We start from the raw sequence: 16,452 nt of genomic DNA on the forward strand, positions 1-16,452 counted from the left end.
CTTCCCGGTGCCAGGGAGGTGCTCCGTTCTCTACCACGCACTTGCTCTACATTCAGCTACCACGGGCTAAATCACAGTGCGTCATTATCTTGCGTTATTTGCTGGGCCGCAGCCTGTCCTTTGGAAGAATCTAGAGAACCCTTTTCCACAAAAGGGCCTTCGGGATGCAGTTTAATTCAAAGAACTAGGAAATGAATTCATGTGCCAGAAGGTAACAGAATGGTACATGCACTTGTGCTGGGATAAAAGAAGTGAGTAAAAGGGGAACAGATTCACTATTGCTGTGAGAGGGCTTGGCAGGCTGTCCTGACAGAAGGAAGCTGAGGATGATCCTTTCCTAAGTTAGGTCTCTGAGCTGGCCCAGGGGCAAGGGATGACGGTGAGGGGGAAGCGACTTCCCAAGCACCATCTGCTGGAAGCCTCATTCTGTCAAAAAAGAGAGTATTAATAACTTCCTCACTTGCCTTGCTGACAATCTCATATCTAACGAGAAAAGAGAGTATTTTGAGGCTTTTCATTAATGAAGCGATGTGGCACAAAAGATGCCTGGGAAGAAGGTGCTCGTGACATCCTGGAAAAAATGCTGGGCAGAGTCAGGCCCAAACTGGTGACACGAGTGCAGTGGATTTGAACACATGCAGGGGAGGGAGAGGAGGTTCCAGAGGCTGGTGAACACGGTCAGCACAGGGGAGGCACAAAACATTCCGACACCGCTTTACTAGGGCAGATAAACACCAGCAGGTGAAGAAGCTGGGGCTGAGGAGACAGCCAGAGGGCAGAGGGGTGAGACACGAGCACCACGGGGCCAGAAGACCAGGGCAGGCTCGCCCTCAGGGAGGACGGTGTTAAGTTAATGAATGACACGGAGCCGAAGCAGCCGCCACGTTTTCAAAACTCGGGACATACAGGATTCAGACACTATAAACTGATCAGGTTCACTGCTCCCTGACACGCCGGTTATTAAAGATATTTTGAAAGCACTTAGTAAAGAATGCTATTAGTCAGATTTGCACTGGTAAGGAAAAGTGGAAGTCCAGTTCCTGCTGCCAAACCGTTCAAACATCATCTGAGTGGACCCTGCCATCTGTTGAAGCAAATTCCCAAGAACTGGGCACCTGGAAGCGGCAAGGAATCAGACAGTACTTCACAGCCACTGAGATGGGCCAGAGATGTGAGAAAAGTTCCATCAGGGAAGACAAGTCACCACTGACGTTGTCTGAGAGACAAGAGCAGAAAAGGCAAGCCCAAGATAAAGTATTTAGTTTGGATAGCATTAAAACTCTTACTCCAGACCTTGGTAAGTGTGGGCATCTAATAGGAAATCATTCAGAAAAGCAGCAACAAGACAATTATTAAGCACTTGTCATCACAAAAAGAGCTGGTTTTATACATATACACACATATATATTTTTTTCTTTAAAAACACCAATTTGGACTTCCCTCGTGGTGCAGTGGTTGAGAATCTGCCAATGCAGGGGACACGGGTTCGAGCCCTGGTCTGGGAAGATCCCACATGCCGCGGAGCAACTAGGCCCGTGCGCCACAACTACCGAGCCTGCGCTCTAGAGCCCGTAAGCCACAACTACTGAGCCCACGTACCACAACTGCTAAAGCTCCCGTGCCTAGAGCCAACGTTCCACAACAAGAGAAGCCACCACAACGAGAAGCCCGCACACCACAACGAAGAGTAGCCCCCGCTCGCCGCAACTAGAGAAAAGCCCGCGCACAGCAACGAAGACCCAACACAGTCAAAAAAATAAAATAAAATTTTAAAAAGTACCAAATTATCAGTATGGCAATTAGGACCAGCTACATAATATGTAGGGCCCAGTACAAAATGAAAATGTAGGGACTCTTGTTCTCAAATACAATTTTCAAGATGGCGACAGCAGAGCATTAAACCAAGTGCCAGGCCCTGTGTGACTGCATAGGTTGCATGCCCGTGAGGCCAGCCCTGGTGGTCTCTCTGGAGATGCTGCAGGTACAGTTTACATCTTAACTCCAGCAAGTCCTCCCTGAGAACAAGCACATCTTTATGAAAAGGATGGAGAGGTGAGGGCAGAGTTGGGTCTTCCGAGCGTGCCTTGAGAGGTAACCAAATGACCATCGCCAACTTCCTGAGAAGCCTTGGTCTCACCCTACAGTGTTTATCAGTGATTGGATGTTTGTAGGACAGGGCCATGCATAACCAGTAAGTCCTAAAGTGTTTGCTCAATTAGCTAGTGAATGAAAATGGAAGACAGAAGACATACCTATCCAAGCTTCAACTCACATGAAGCTCTGAAGAATCGCTAATGATAAGCTGGAATATGGGACTATCCAATAAATAGATACTTACTGGATGGATAAAAGAGAAGTTCAAAAAAACTGCACCTACGCACAATGGAAAAAACCTGGCCCAACAATAATTCACGTACAAGAGCCGGGGAGGGCCACTATTACAGCTACCCCGGATGTGGCTTCTACTGCAAGGGAGGCTACCAGGCCATCCAACCCCAGGCCAATCAGGCCACAGCTGGAGTTCCAGTGGCAGCCACTCCTGGAGGGAAATCTAGCAGACAGATGCGGTTCTGTAATGTGTGGCAACCGCTGCTCCCGACCCCCTTCTCTCCTGCCTGCGTCTACGATACTTGTTCTGCAACATGACTTGCAGCTATGGGGGACCAGGTGACATCTTCTGGATAAGCTGAAGTCCACTACTGTGCTTCCAGGAAGGTGCATCCTTTCTTGGTACAAAAGATGGCTGGCCTGGAGCCTCCCCTGCCCTTTTTCTGGCTGATCCGCTACTGAGAGCTGGCACAGGCCGTCTCACTCCAATGAGGCAACAAGCTACATGCTAGCTCAGCAGGGTTGTGTGAGAGGACAGAAAGAGCCTGGTTCCTGCTGACCTCACTGAACCTCTATACGAGCCCCTCACAGCCTACCCCAGGACTGGCTATGCTGGAGAAACAAAGCCCTGTTTATTCAACACGTCTTCTGTTCCTTGCATTTAATACAGCACGTCACGAGGGGGTGGATACAGACTATTGGAACGAGCAGGCAGGCCAGGCTTACAGAGGGCCTGAAGCCGGGGTGAGCTGAAAATGGGTAGCGAAGATGCAAAAATGCAGCTGGACTAGCCTCTGTGCCGGGGCTTTGCAAACTTCTGCTCAGAGAAGTGAGGTCAGCCCTGGCTGTGGCGAGATGGGGCAGGTATCCTTGCCTTAAGTTAGGCTTCTCTGTTTCTCTTTTCACAGTTTGCAAGAGAACACGTTTCTGAATTTGGTGTCTCTCCCTTCAATTTCCAAGTGAATCTCGCTCTACCCAGAGCAGACCTGACTCAGCACAGAAGCCGGGTTCCCGCAGTGCCACCTCAGCTGCCTCTCTGCAGAGCCTGGCAGGAGAAAGTGAGCACTGCAGTCACGCAGGTGAAAGCATCGCCTCCTCCACTTACTTTCCTCCTCAGGCCATGGTGTCTTTGGAAGCTTGTTGTTTTGATGGAATTTTGGTATAAAGATTTAGGTGGCTGTTTTTGTGCTAGTGGTTAAGTGATGAGAGAAATTCTCAGCTGCTCTCAGTTTCAGTCCCTTTCTAAAACCCTCCTATTCAGGAAGGGGATTCTTCATTACCTCCTATTCTAACAAAATCTGCTCTTCTTATTTAAAGTCCCAGTAGCATAGACCTTCAATTTTTGCTTGAGCAAGGGTAGAAGAGGAGGGTCTCAGGGAAGAGATGTGAAGCCTGTTCAAACAGTAAGAACAAGGTGGAGACCCCAAAAGAGGAAGTGAGCCTAAGCAGGTTCAGTGTTGAGACATCAAATTCCCACACGCTGGTGCTTAACTCTGAAATTTGTAAAAAATAAATGTTGTGTAAAACAATCCCATAATTGCAACATACCCTGAGAATAAGGTGTTTCAATTCATCATCTGAGAGAAAAGTCGGTTTGTAGTTTGCTTCTGTGTATGGATTGGTGGCACCTTACAGGGGAAAAAAGAGAAAGCGTTGGAACACTGTATTTTCAGATGTCTCATTCCATTCGACTGCCTCAAACCTTCCAGATGCGGCCAGTCCTTACCACCTGGGGTCGAAATTTTGTCTTCTTTTTCTTTTACGGAGACAGGGCTAGATCTGACTTTGGACAGGAGCCTCTAATGCCAAAGAGAATTCCACCGAAAAGCAAACACTGCTGCCCACAGGAGACTTAGCAAGCTTGCTTTTGTCACTATAGTGAAAATCAGGAGCTGCCACAAGTTAAAAAACTGCTTCTAAGAGAGAAGGCAGCTCTAGGAGCAAACTGGTAGAGACTCCTGGGAGGTTCCCTCCTCCCAAGATCTATATTAAATGGGTTGTCTAGCGGTTGCTCAAATCTCCACTCTAAATGTTCTTGGGAAATCATCCAGACTGCCAGGCCCTGAGTAAACACCCTGTAGAAGGCATTTACTGAGAGCTCCTCTTCATCAGGGTTGACTTAAATGAGCTTGGCAACCCGGAGAAATGCATTTCTTCAGTAAGTGCAACTCGAGCTCCCAGGACTGGAAGGCACAAGACTTATGTTTAAAAGGCTGTCAATCTGGCATCTTTCAGGAGAATAACTTAGAGAAAAATGCCAGCAGGAAATGACTTGAAATCTGCAGAATGGTTAGTAAAGGAGTGAAGAAGTAAAATGAAACGATCCATAACAATTCCAAGTACCACCGGGAAGGAGGGAAACAGAACGTGTCCTGACTTTCATATCAACCAACAAGGCACGTGTTACTGACCCACGTCCCTGCTTTTTAGGGTAACTTGAGCTCTGCCACTCTTTTCCTTCCAATGTAATAGAAATTAGTTATGATTTAATCTCTATCTTCACTAATATGAATTTTAAAATGCCATTCTCCAGGCAAAGGACACAACATTTATATTTTTGAATAATGATCAAAAATCAGACAAAACCAGCTACTTCTCATTTCCGGTGGCTTTGTAGAAATATAAAAGACGTAATTCTTTTACCACACAGGTCAGAGATCTGAGTGAGTGCCCACTTTCCAATTTCCTCAAATAGTCCAAGACTAGCTGTGGAAAATTCCAGGAACCGCATTCACTAAAGTGCCTGATACAGTTTGGATTTCTCCTGTGGTGTGGATAAGTCACTTCCACGTCTCTGCCTCTGTTTTCTCACCCTCCCCGCACTCAGAAAAGAAGGAAAACACTGCTTCCCTCATAAAGAGTTGATCTGGTTTGGGAAAATTCCAGGAAGATGAAAATATCATCAGTGTTCATTCCTGATGATAAAACGCAGCAAGTCCCACCAACCAGTGACTCACTCTTCAAAAGGAACCATGATGAATTTTCCTCTTCAAAACTGAAACTGACTTTCCTGTGTCACTAAGGGCACCTACATTTCTGATGTATAGCATTGTATGCGTGGGGCCCAGGCACCACATATGCACAAGCTGGCGCTTCAGCAGGGTCCTCTCTGACACGTATGCGCATATACACACGCACAGGACATAGCCTCCACCCTCTGGAGACGCAGGACAGCAAAACTGCATCTTGATACCCACAGAAGCTCAACAATCGTTTCATTTGGCATCAGGTCTACTGCTGAAAATGACACGCATATTACTCAAGGCCACACATTTGCAAGTAATAAACATTTGTCCCTAAGGAGACTCGGGAACATTCTAGGAAAGGGTGGTAACATTTGTGAGCAAGGGCATAAAGGACAATAAAGCCGGGACCTCACCTCGTAATGTTTTCATGTGCTGAACAGCCATCCTCAGCACGGTAAGTTTATCTAATTTCCTGGACATCGCGTTGCACGTTGGTACCAAAGAAGCCAGTTCATCAATAAAACTGTTCATTTTATCCCGACGCCTCTTTTCAATCTGGCTGTGAGCTTCCCTGAACAACAATATGAAAAATGATTTCTGTAAAATGTAACAGAGCATCAAGGAAACGATGAAAATAAATTATAGCTGTTTTCAATATTCATCTGTCAAGGCAAATTTAGAATCTGCAGAATGTTTCAAACTAGGCCTTCCTACTAAAGTCACCCAAAAAAGTGGGCTCACTGCCAGGTCAGTATTAGGTTTTTTTTATGCTCACCTCATCCTTAGAATTGAGAAATATTACAAAAACTGTCTTTTCAGAGTAAACTGAGCTGTTAATTTCTCCTCATTTCTTTTCCTCTCAGCCCCGATAAAGTTGGATTTTAAGACAGGGGTGAAGGAAAGAAGGGAGGTGGAGAATTCAAAGGGCAAAGCATCCGGAACAGACATCTGTGAGGGCGCTCAGAGACGCTGAGCTGTCTCTGAGGTTTGTGGGGAGCTTGCTGTGTGGCCCGTCGGAGACCGACTGATTGAGACACCAGGTAACTAACGCCACTGTCCTTGGATCGGCCATGACCCCACCGAGACGCAGCACTTGCTACATCTGTCCCCAAGAGTTTCCACTGAGGAATGTCACACGCCTTCCTCCCTGGAATTGCTGCCTGCCGAGTCAGCGTGACACTTCCATGGGCACACACTCCCTCCCTGACTGGTGTGCACCAGTCATTCGTGACTGTCCCCCTCAAGAGGTGTGTCAACAGGGCTTCCCTGGTGGCGCAGTGGTTGAGAGTCCGCCTGCCGATGCAGGGGACGCGGGTTCGTGCCCCGGTCCGGGAAGATCCCACATGCTGCGGAGCGGCTGGGCCTGTGAGCCATGGCCGCTGAGCCTGCGCGTCCGGAGCCTGTGCTCCGCAGGGGAGAGGCCACAACAGTGAGAGGCCCATGTACCGCAAAAAAAAAAAAAAAAAAAAGGTGTGTCAACAGTGGAAACGTAGTTTGCTGCCACTGCCACAGCAACAGGACCGTGGGATCTCTTGCCAAAGCTGGTCCACGAGGGAAAAGCCAGAACTGTCGGTCAAATTCTGCAGCCCCTGGTTCTGTGTCACGATACAGACTCAAATGGCCCTGGGGCTACTGGCAGAAGAGCTCAGGATCTGCATGGAAAGGAGTCGCAGGCATGGTTGGAAGCAGGAAAGACAGAGTTAGAGAATCTCCTCGAGGGAGCAGGGCACCCCCAGGTCTAGCCTTCAACTGCACCTTGCAGAGCAATAAGGGCACTTTCAGAGGCTTGGGACAGCCCGGGGAACCGAGTCACTGAGCCAGGTCTCCCCGAAGGGCCCTGAGTCAGGAAGGAGTAACCTGCTGAAGACGGAGAAAACCTTTAGCCTTGATTTATCTTCTGCTCCCTCCAAAGCCCCCTTCCGGTTAACTGTGCTTAGACAGCAAAGAGTGAAGGCAGCTCAGCCTGGAGGGATGGAGGGAGTGGAAGAAGGCCACATCAAGCCCGGGCCCCCCATCCCCTTCCTCCTTCCCTAAGGACGTGACAGTGTCGAAGACCGTCTGACAGACAAGGACCAGATATGCAGAGCCTCCTTGGCTACACACCAAGCAACCAAACCAGGACAGTTTATAGACAGAATGAGGGTCCAAGCTCACCTTGCATTTTTGATCCTTCCTTGGTGCTCTGTGTATTCTAACCTGGAAAAAAAAAAAAAGAAGAAACACAATGTCCTGGAGATTGACAGCAGTTACACATCTGTTTTCTTCCCTGCCTTAGCCCTGTCATCTCTACATGACACACAAGAGCTTTGGTTGTTGGCCACACTGGGGGTGGGGGGAGGGAGACAAGTTCAAGCCCATAGGCTCAAGGCCTCCTTGCTTATCCCGAATCAAGGACATGGATGGAGCCTGCACCACGTAACAGAATGTTTAATTATGCAAAGAAAATGGCTCTAAGGATGCTGAAGTTCAAATGACTAGATTCATGGTACCTTCCATGAGGGTCGTCTTTGTCTGTGTCCATGCTTTCTCTGAGAAAACAAAAGAGAATGTGACTGTTAAGACATACAAAATAGCTTCTTATCTAATACAGAAGGCCCTCATTTATCCAGAAACCAAGCAATCAGAAAGCTCAAATAGTCATAGTATTGACTCTTGATGTATAAAAGTAAAACAAACAAAACCAACTTGAACCTACTATAAAACCCAGACCAAACAAAAGTTATATATACCGTCTCAATAGAGTTCGCGTGTTAACATATTTTTACCGTATTGATTGTTTGAGAAAATTGGGAATACATACAGCATTTATGGAAACTCTTAGGTAACCAGAGTATCTGAGTAACTGTAACACCTCATTCCCCCCCGCATCATTCTGGATAAATGGGGTTCATTCATTTGCAAAACACATCAAGCATCAAATATACTATATATTTGGTGACGGTGGGTGAGGTGAGGAGGGGAAATCAAAGTACCCACAAAGAAGTACTGAGCAGAGCCCCAAGCCAGCTCTTCAAAGGCACTGCTACCCAATGCTCTGGTTCTCAGCTCAGCGGGAAACCCCGAGCCCTGAGAAACTGGGACAGAGGGAGGCATGGGGTTGGGGGGCCACAGAGATTCCTGGGGCCACAGCAGGGATCTGCCTTCCTTGCATGGACTCCAGAATCCAGTTTTCACATCACCTTGTGGTTCAGTAGAAAACAGATTGAAATCCTCAGAGGAAGGAGTTCTAAATCCCCTGGGTCAGCTCACACCCTTCTCCAACCCCTAAATCGCTCAGGAGGGCACTGGCCAACATCTGGGCCTCCTCCTTTCTCCTGTAAGAAAGGAGGGATTATGGCCTTCCAAACAATGTCATCTCAAGGGCAAAAACAACTTTCTCAGGAGCACTGAGGCACATCACGGGCATTCTAGAACAGTGGTTCCCAACCAAGAGCCCTCAATTTCCCCACAGGCAGAGACTTTCTCTAGCTAGTCCTGAAGTTCAGAAGAAAATCTACAGGCCACAGGGGAAAATGACAACTCTCTCTTCCCTTTTGTCTAGACTTGTATCCGCTCACTGAGGCAGATGACCATCTCAGGTGAAAAGCAGCTCTGCCCTACAGGTATGAGTTTAGGGCATTAAAATGATAAGATAAAGGATTATGGTCGCTTAATTAATAGGGTCTCCACGAATTACAGAAGACCTGCAAACTGGGGTCCATGCAGGAAACCTGAAAGTTCTGGATGGAGACAAGGTTGGGAACCACAGATCTAGATAGCAGAGGTCTTAGAACACGTCAAGGCCTCCATCAGCACTGGCCCAAGACAAAGGCTCCACAGAAAGCACCTAGTTTCCCTGTTGGGGAGTTACTGCCATGGAAGAACACCCTCTCGGTCCTCACACCCACTCTCCATCCCCTGGGCGTCCACTCTCTTAATCATCTGGGATCACTTACATATTACTCATAGCATCTCCTAGTGGGCATCTGACCTCCAGCCACTGTGCTCCCCAAATTCGACCTGTGAACTTCAGCAGAAAGGACATCTGCTGTAGGGGGATACCTCCTTGGAGATTTTCCCTCATTAAACAGAAGAAAACCTCTCAAATGGACATTTGGGCAAGACTCCACAGTTGCCTCTACAAAACAAAACGTGCCTTTGGATGTTCTATGCTGACTTATTCCCTAGATGTTTGTTCAGCTACAGAAGAGCTGACTGTAAGTGTGAAAACTTACTTACTCAAAAGAAAAGCCAACTAGTCTAAAAAAGAAAAGTACTATTTAATGTAAGAGGAACAAACTAATTTAAATAATGTTTAAGGACAATGTCACTGTTCCTATACTGTTTCCAGAGATGACCTCTACTTATTCACTCCACAAACGTTAAGCAAGCCATTGATGTCCTCCTAGAGAGAGGCCTTCAGGCAAAGCTCTTTTTGAAACCACTGAGGTTACATCCAGGGACTTGGCCATCTTGCTCACAAGAGCAAAGGAAAATGAAGAAAGGGGTAAAATGTGGAACCTGGCTTTAAGGCTATTCTTTTTCCCTCAATGTGGAACAATCTGGGGACAGGAGCAGGGAGTAAACACGTCAGCAGTACTGGAAGCTCCCTCCTGCTTGCAATCCAGGGGGAAGATAAAGGGCAAAATCAACTACTGTGTGGCCAGCTGGAGTCGGATCTTTCATTCCCACCCCTTTTCACAGAGAGGATCCCTTCGTCCAGGAGGGACAGTAGAGGCCCTAGATGTTCGTGCCTGTGAGCCGACACCAAGTTTAGCCAGAGGAAGACGAGCCCAAAGGCCTTACTGGTAGTCCGTGGAGCTGCCCTTGCGTTTCCGGTTGCAATCCATGCCACCGGTGCCCAGGGGGCTGGAGAGGAGGTCGGTGGCACCTGGGGACATGAAGTCGCTGATAGTTGAAGAAATGTCCATTCTCTGTTCGGCCATTGGAGTCTGGAATAGGTACAAGGAGGCACAGAGGCACGTTTATTTCTACGTGCTCTTCTAAGGTGGAGGACGACCAGGGTGGCTCTGTGGAGGAAAAGGGACTTGATTACAGCACCAACATCTCTCTCGCCCAGCCAACCAGAACAGGACCAGGTAGAACTGGAAGGGGCATCGTATTTACTCTAGGAGTTACTATAGGTAATTTAGGCTCACCCACTCGTTTTTCTTGTAGACACAAAGCTCAGAGAAACTGGGTGGCTTCTCCTAGATCCCCGTGCCAGGGCATGGAAGAACTAAACCAGAACCCAAGGCTCTAGAAGTTACAGCCCTGTGCTCCTCCCACGGAGGGGACCAAGTGTCCCAGATGTTCTGACAGTCCTAAATTAATCTTCTTCTAATCAAATCTAATCAATGAAATAAATATGATCTACTTGTTATCTTTGTGTTTTTAAAAATTTATTATTGTATTTATTTTTGGCTGTGTTGGGTCTTCGTTGCTGTGCGCAGGCTTTTTCTAGTTGTGGTGAGCGGGGGCTACTCTTCGTTGTGGTGCGCGGGCTTCTGAACGCGGTGGCTTCTCTTGTTGCGGAACACGGGCTATAGGCGTGCGGGCTTCAGTAATTGTGGCACGTGGGCTCAGTAGTTGTAGCGCACGGGCTTAGTTGCTCCGCGGCATGTGGGATCTTCCCAGACCAAGGCTCGAACCCGTGTCTCCTGCATTGGCAGGCGGATTCTTAACCACTGTGCCACCAGGGAAGCCCTATCTTTGTATTTTTATTACAATTTTTTATCAAAGTTGTAGGAAAGCAGAAAATATCCTTTCTCAGCCTGTAAGTCCCACTTGGGAGTCAGGAAAAAGTGGTCCCTCTCCATCACTGGCCCAGGCAAAGTCTGTCCTGTCCTCCCAAACTGTCCTTTTGTACTCAGGATTCCACTGCAAGGAAAACCTAGCATAATGAAGTGAAGACACTGCAAACACTTGCAAAACATTTTGAGAATTCATATCTTAAAAGCGCAAAGTGAGTCGGCCCAAAGGAGAGGCTGGCAAGTACCTTGCAAGGGACTCCAACTGCAAACCCAGTTGAAGGTGGCCGTGCACTGCCCGCTGTCGGGGTCCAGCTCCAAGTGACGTGACTGGGGCTGTCACTCCCACTCTCTGGGCCCGAGTTTCCTCATCTGCAAAGTGAGAGGCAAGGGTGAGCTCTTGTTTTCACTGTCACTATTGTGCCCACACATTAGAGACCTGAGCCCTCCTGGTTAGGCGTGTGCTGTGTTTTCACTCTCGCGACCATTGCTGGAGTGAACATCTTTGTGTGCGTAGCTCTGCACACTTGAGCTATTATCTCTAAAAGTCAGACTGACAGGTCTAAAGGGGACACACATTGCATGTTTTGGTAAATACTGAAACACTGTGCTCCAGAAAAGAACCAATAATTTACATCCCCAATAAGAGCTCTTGTCAATCTGAAAGAAAAAAACGAAACCTCACTGTTTTTACTTGTAATTTAAAATTATTATGGATGGTGCTCCTACGTTTATATGGGCATTTTTTGGTTCTCCTTTGTGCCCACTCATGTCCTATTTTCCTACCATATTGTCTTTAGGATCGATGGGCCTCCTAACTCATGCTCACCCGGGCACCTGAACTGGTGGGAGAAAAGCATGCAACGATCCTTGACTCTTCTGCTCCATTTATTCTCCCACTCTGCTACCATACTTGCTCTTTCCTCCTCAAACCTCCAACATCTCCCCAGTCCTCATGCTTAGCTGATACTTCACTAAGAGGCCAGCAACCACTTCTACCAGCTACCTAGATGCTGCAGGCTAGGACCCCAGCCCCAAAGCATGTTGACCCCATCCTCTTTTACTAGTCCAGACCATCCGCCCCAATCCTGCATCATCCACTTCCCCCACTCTAAAGCATCACTCCCATTAGGATAAGAACACACTCAAACAACTCTCATCTTGCGGGGGAGAAAAACACAACTTTTTTGAACTCTACTCCCTTCCAGTTACTGCCCCAATTCTTTGTTTCCAATTGCTTTCCTCTTCCCTCACTATAACTCAACTCAAATCAGGCTTTTGTCCCCATCATCCCACTACAACAGCCCCTGTTGGGTTCACTAGTGACCTCCTCATTGCTAAATCCAACAGCAAGTTCCCCATTCCCTCCCTACTCGTCCCATCAGCACATCTAATAGAGTCGATCTCTCCCTCCTCCCTGTCTCTCAGCTTCATGGTTCTCCTACTTCAGTGGCCACTCCTCTTTGGTCTCTTCAGCTGGTTCCTCTCGTCTCCTCGCCTCTAGCTGTCCTCGGCCCTCCTCTCTGTCTATACTCACTCCCTAGGAGATCTGTCTAGTTTCATTGCTTCAAATACTATCCATGCTATGACAACTCCCATATTTACATCTCCAGCCCAGATCTCTCCCCAGATTCCAAACCTGTATAACCAACCATCACCCTGGCATCTCCCTTTGAATATACAACAGAAACATGAAACATCCATGACCAATCCCTGGTTCTCCCCAAGCCAAGCCTCTTGGCCATGCCCAGGTCAGTAAGTGGTACTTCAATCCTGCTTGCCACTCAGGCCCCAAACCTAGAAGTCACCCCTGACTCCTTTCTTTTCTTCACAACCTGCATCCAATCCATCAGCAAATCTTATCAGCTCAAGATTAAAAAAACATCCAAAATTCAACCACTTCTCCCCTTTTTCTTTCATATTTCTGCTCAGATGAAACTTCATCAGTGAAGCTTCCCTGAAGAGCCACATAATATGACCTCCCCACCAACTCTTCCTAACCACCCCAGGCCTGCTTAATTTTTTCCCATCGCCCGTATAAGCACTTGGCCTGCAATAATCTACTTAATTTACTGGCTGTCCTCTCCATTAGACTATAAGTATCAGGAGAGCAGGGACTTTGGTTTACTGCTTGCACCCTTAGTGCCTAGAACACTTTCTAGCACACAGTAAGCACTCAAAAAATGCATGTTGAATGAATAAATTTGTATATCAGGAATATTAATCTTTGCTCGTTATAGATGTTGTAAATACTTCCCCCCGCTTTTGCCTTTTTACTTTGCTTATGGTATTTGTATATGATACTAAAAGTGACATGTTTTAAAAACCCTGTCACCCCAAAATAATAAAAACATTCTCTTCTTTGCTGGTGTTTTTATAATTTTTTTAAAAAAATTTAGTTCTTTAATCCACTTGGAAATTATTTTTGGTACACGACCTAAGGTTGGGAATTTCTTATTTCTCTCCAAAGAATAGACAGTTGTCCCAACACCACTCACTAGACCATGTGTCCTGTTACCTGTCACTTGAAATGCCATCTTTATTGATTTGTTTTCTATTTCTGGACTTTCTCTTCTTTTCCTTTGATCTGCTTATTTCCATCCTGGTACCACACTATTTATGATTGTGGCTTTATAATACATTTTAATATCTGGTAGAACAATTCCTTTCCTGCTTCTTACTCTTCATTTTTAGAAATTTCCTGGCTAGTCTGATGTATTCTTCAAGGAGCATTTTATAATCATTTAATCACATTAAAGGCCCTGCCGCAGCTGTAGCTTTTGTTGTTATTATCATCATTATTACTGACATTAAGAGAAGTAGGCCAGCAGTGAGCACAGACCTCGGGGTCTCGGTGACCCTTTGGGTGTCAGACCTGTGGTGCCCCCTCTAGCCCCCACTCCTCTTTTTGAACAGCCATACATTTGCATGAGGTGGAAAATTTCAAGTTTCAGGGCTCCTGGAAGAAACCACACTTCCTGAGGGAAGGACTACCATCGGAGCTGCCAATGATAGTCACTCTAGGCAGGGGTGGGTGGGATAGGATTGTTACCTGAAGTTACGGTTCTTAAACCCCAGATCCACCTTGGGAGAAGCAAGGGGCCACTGGACTTGTTGGTCACCTCAAAGCAATTTTCATGTTTTGTCGCTTCCTTTCAGGCAGTCAACTTCTTCCAGAAACCTACAGTGGGGCCCACAGGAAAAGAAATCCCAAACAGGTCAATTTGGAGTAAATGAAAAGTCTCATAGCAGCTGAGGAAGATGGGGAACTTGCTCATGACTCCTGATTACAGGGAGCAATGCTGAGCTGACCGTCCCGTCCTTCAACTGCCTGTTAAACTCAACTGCAAACACATGAGGAAGTCTGCCAGGAGATATTTTCTGTGAAAAACAATGCCTTTTAAATTACTAAACGTAAATTCTTGGACACGGCCTTAAGAGGAAGAAGATAATTATATTTTTCATTTCTCCTACGGGGTCAAGCAATAATAACAGTGAACAGTGACTGAGCGTGTACTTGGCGTCAGGCGCTGTTCTTACTGCACCATGTGGATTAACTCACTCAGACCTGAAAATAACTCTGAGGTAAATACTGTTGTTTCCACATTTTACCAAGAAGATCGAGGCAGAGAGAGGTGAAGAAACCAGCCGAGGTCACATAGCAGGAGAGCAGTGGGGCTCCAGGAGCTCCACCTGTGAATAACGACACCACTCAACCCTCTCTCCAGCCAGGTGAGTTACCTAAATGCACACACGAGGAACCACAGAAAACAAGTCTTCAGGAAACATTAAGCCGAGACGAAATGCCAGCAGGGCCGATACCTGAAGCCGCTGGGAGTGAGCTGACGCTGAAAGAAAACGTCCCTGGACTCAAGCACATGTGGTAGAGAAATCAGTTCTGAAAAGCTGCTCATGTTAAATTAAAGCGGGGGGAGAGTTTGCTGCCCTGCCCACCTCCTGCTGGCAGGATACAGGGGTCTCCTCTCTGGCCCTGCGACCCCTGTGGAAGGAACAGGCTCTGAAGGAAGAAATGGGCTGCACCCGCCCCACTACTCCCTACCTGCTCCACCTTGAGACGGAAAGACAGATTTTAACTGGGGCCTTCCTGACCTTCCTGAAGCACAAATTCTGGCGCTTCACATTCCACTGGCTAATTCTTGCATCTTCAATGACCTGCCTTTGTCTTGATCATTATAAAGGTCTTCAAATGAATATTCAGGGATAGAATGGACCGTGTCCTCCCGATTTATTCTTCCTCGCAGTCTGGTTCAGAAACCCTCACTGTCTGACACAGGTAACCCTGTCTGGGCAAGTGCAAACGATGTGACCAGGAATTCTGGACTCCCAGTCCCTAAGCCTCGATGGATAAGCAGCAGGGATGCAAAGTCCCCAGGGCAGGGCTGCTTGGGGGAGGCTCAACACACACGATCCCACCTAAATCTGATTCCCCATCCAGGTCCCACACTATCCCGCCAGCCCCCAAATTTGCAACCCAGGATCCACCCTGGGCGACCTCCCTTCTCCTTCTAACAGCCCCAGAGCCCACACTTGGCCCTTGGATGGGTGGGTCCAGCCACTTCATCCATCCTTTATCCATCGCCTCCATCCAGGCTGCTCCCCTCTCCAGTCTCGCCCCCTCCTCACCGTGGTCAGAGGTAGGACACCCCCTTGCTTAAAATGCTTCAGTGGCTTCATTGCTCTCCCCAAGCCTTCCAGATAAAACCCCAAACACCCCTAGCAGGATACACCAAGCCTCCGCAAAAGACGTGCTCGCTCTCCAGCCCGACAGCTCATCTGCTACCCGAGGCGCCAGGCTGCTGAAATACTTAAGCTCCCAAAAGCACGCAGCCGAGAGCACGAGGCCTCAGCTGTGCCCACTTTGTTTTACAGGTGTGGCTCCCTTTACCCACTCGGTCACCGGGGGAACGCCTGCGTGCCTTTCAAGTGCCCTCAGGTGTACCCTCAGAGAAGCCTCCAGCTCTCCCGGGCTGCCCCGCCCCTTCCCCTCGCCCGCTGCGGCCTCTCTGCCTAGACCCCGCCCAGCCCCGCCAGCTGCGCCTGGATCTCAGGGCTCAGCATCTCCCAGCACCATGCCTTGCATTTTCTTTCCCCCACGTCCCTGAAATTTAGATAAAGGTTCTCCGTACCAAACTCCATACGAAATTTCTTATTTTGAACATTTTTTTCCAGCACTCATGTTTACTTTATAGAAATAATAAATGCTAACATAGATTTTTGGCATTGTATTTTGCAAAACAAAAACCATGTTTCTTATATGCTTGGACAAGGTAAGGAAGCTGAGTCAGCTGTGACAGTTATTTTTTGGAAAACTGTTTTCTCTCCAGGAAGGTGTTCTTAGATGTAAGACAATAAATGGAACAACGAAAAGAAAAGGGGCAAAACACGTCTTCTGTGCTAACTACTTCCAG

General features: G+C 47.5%; 1 protein-coding gene across 10 annotated transcripts in view; it reads right to left on the reverse strand.

Annotated features, from left to right (window-relative positions):
• Positions 1-16,452, reverse strand: part of BMAL1 (basic helix-loop-helix ARNT like 1) — a 104,425-nt gene that overhangs the window by 22,376 nt on the left and 65,597 nt on the right. For 8 of the 10 annotated variants that reach the window (XM_079929439.1, XM_079929441.1, XM_079929440.1 and 5 more), the window contains 7 exons: positions 14,076-14,204; positions 11,272-11,395; positions 10,080-10,225; positions 7,784-7,822; positions 7,449-7,490; positions 5,708-5,865; positions 3,877-3,956 (listed from right to left, as the gene is read on the reverse strand). In XM_079929439.1, the coding sequence (XP_079785565.1) occupies positions 3,877-3,956; positions 5,708-5,865; positions 7,449-7,490; positions 7,784-7,822; positions 10,080-10,219 (459 nt within the window). In that variant the 5' untranslated portion in view covers positions 10,220-10,225; positions 11,272-11,395; positions 14,076-14,204. Of the gene's footprint in view, positions 1-3,876; positions 3,957-5,707; positions 5,866-7,448; positions 7,491-7,783; positions 7,823-9,229; positions 10,049-10,079; positions 10,304-11,271; positions 11,396-14,075; positions 14,205-16,452 lie in introns of those variants that run through there. The other 2 variants (XM_079929435.1, XM_079929433.1) reach the window with 2 other exon arrangements.

This window comes from Stenella coeruleoalba, assembly GCF_951394435.1.
Source record: "Stenella coeruleoalba genome assembly, chromosome: 8".
In the NCBI taxonomy this organism is placed as follows: Eukaryota; Metazoa; Chordata; class Mammalia; order Artiodactyla; family Delphinidae; genus Stenella; species Stenella coeruleoalba.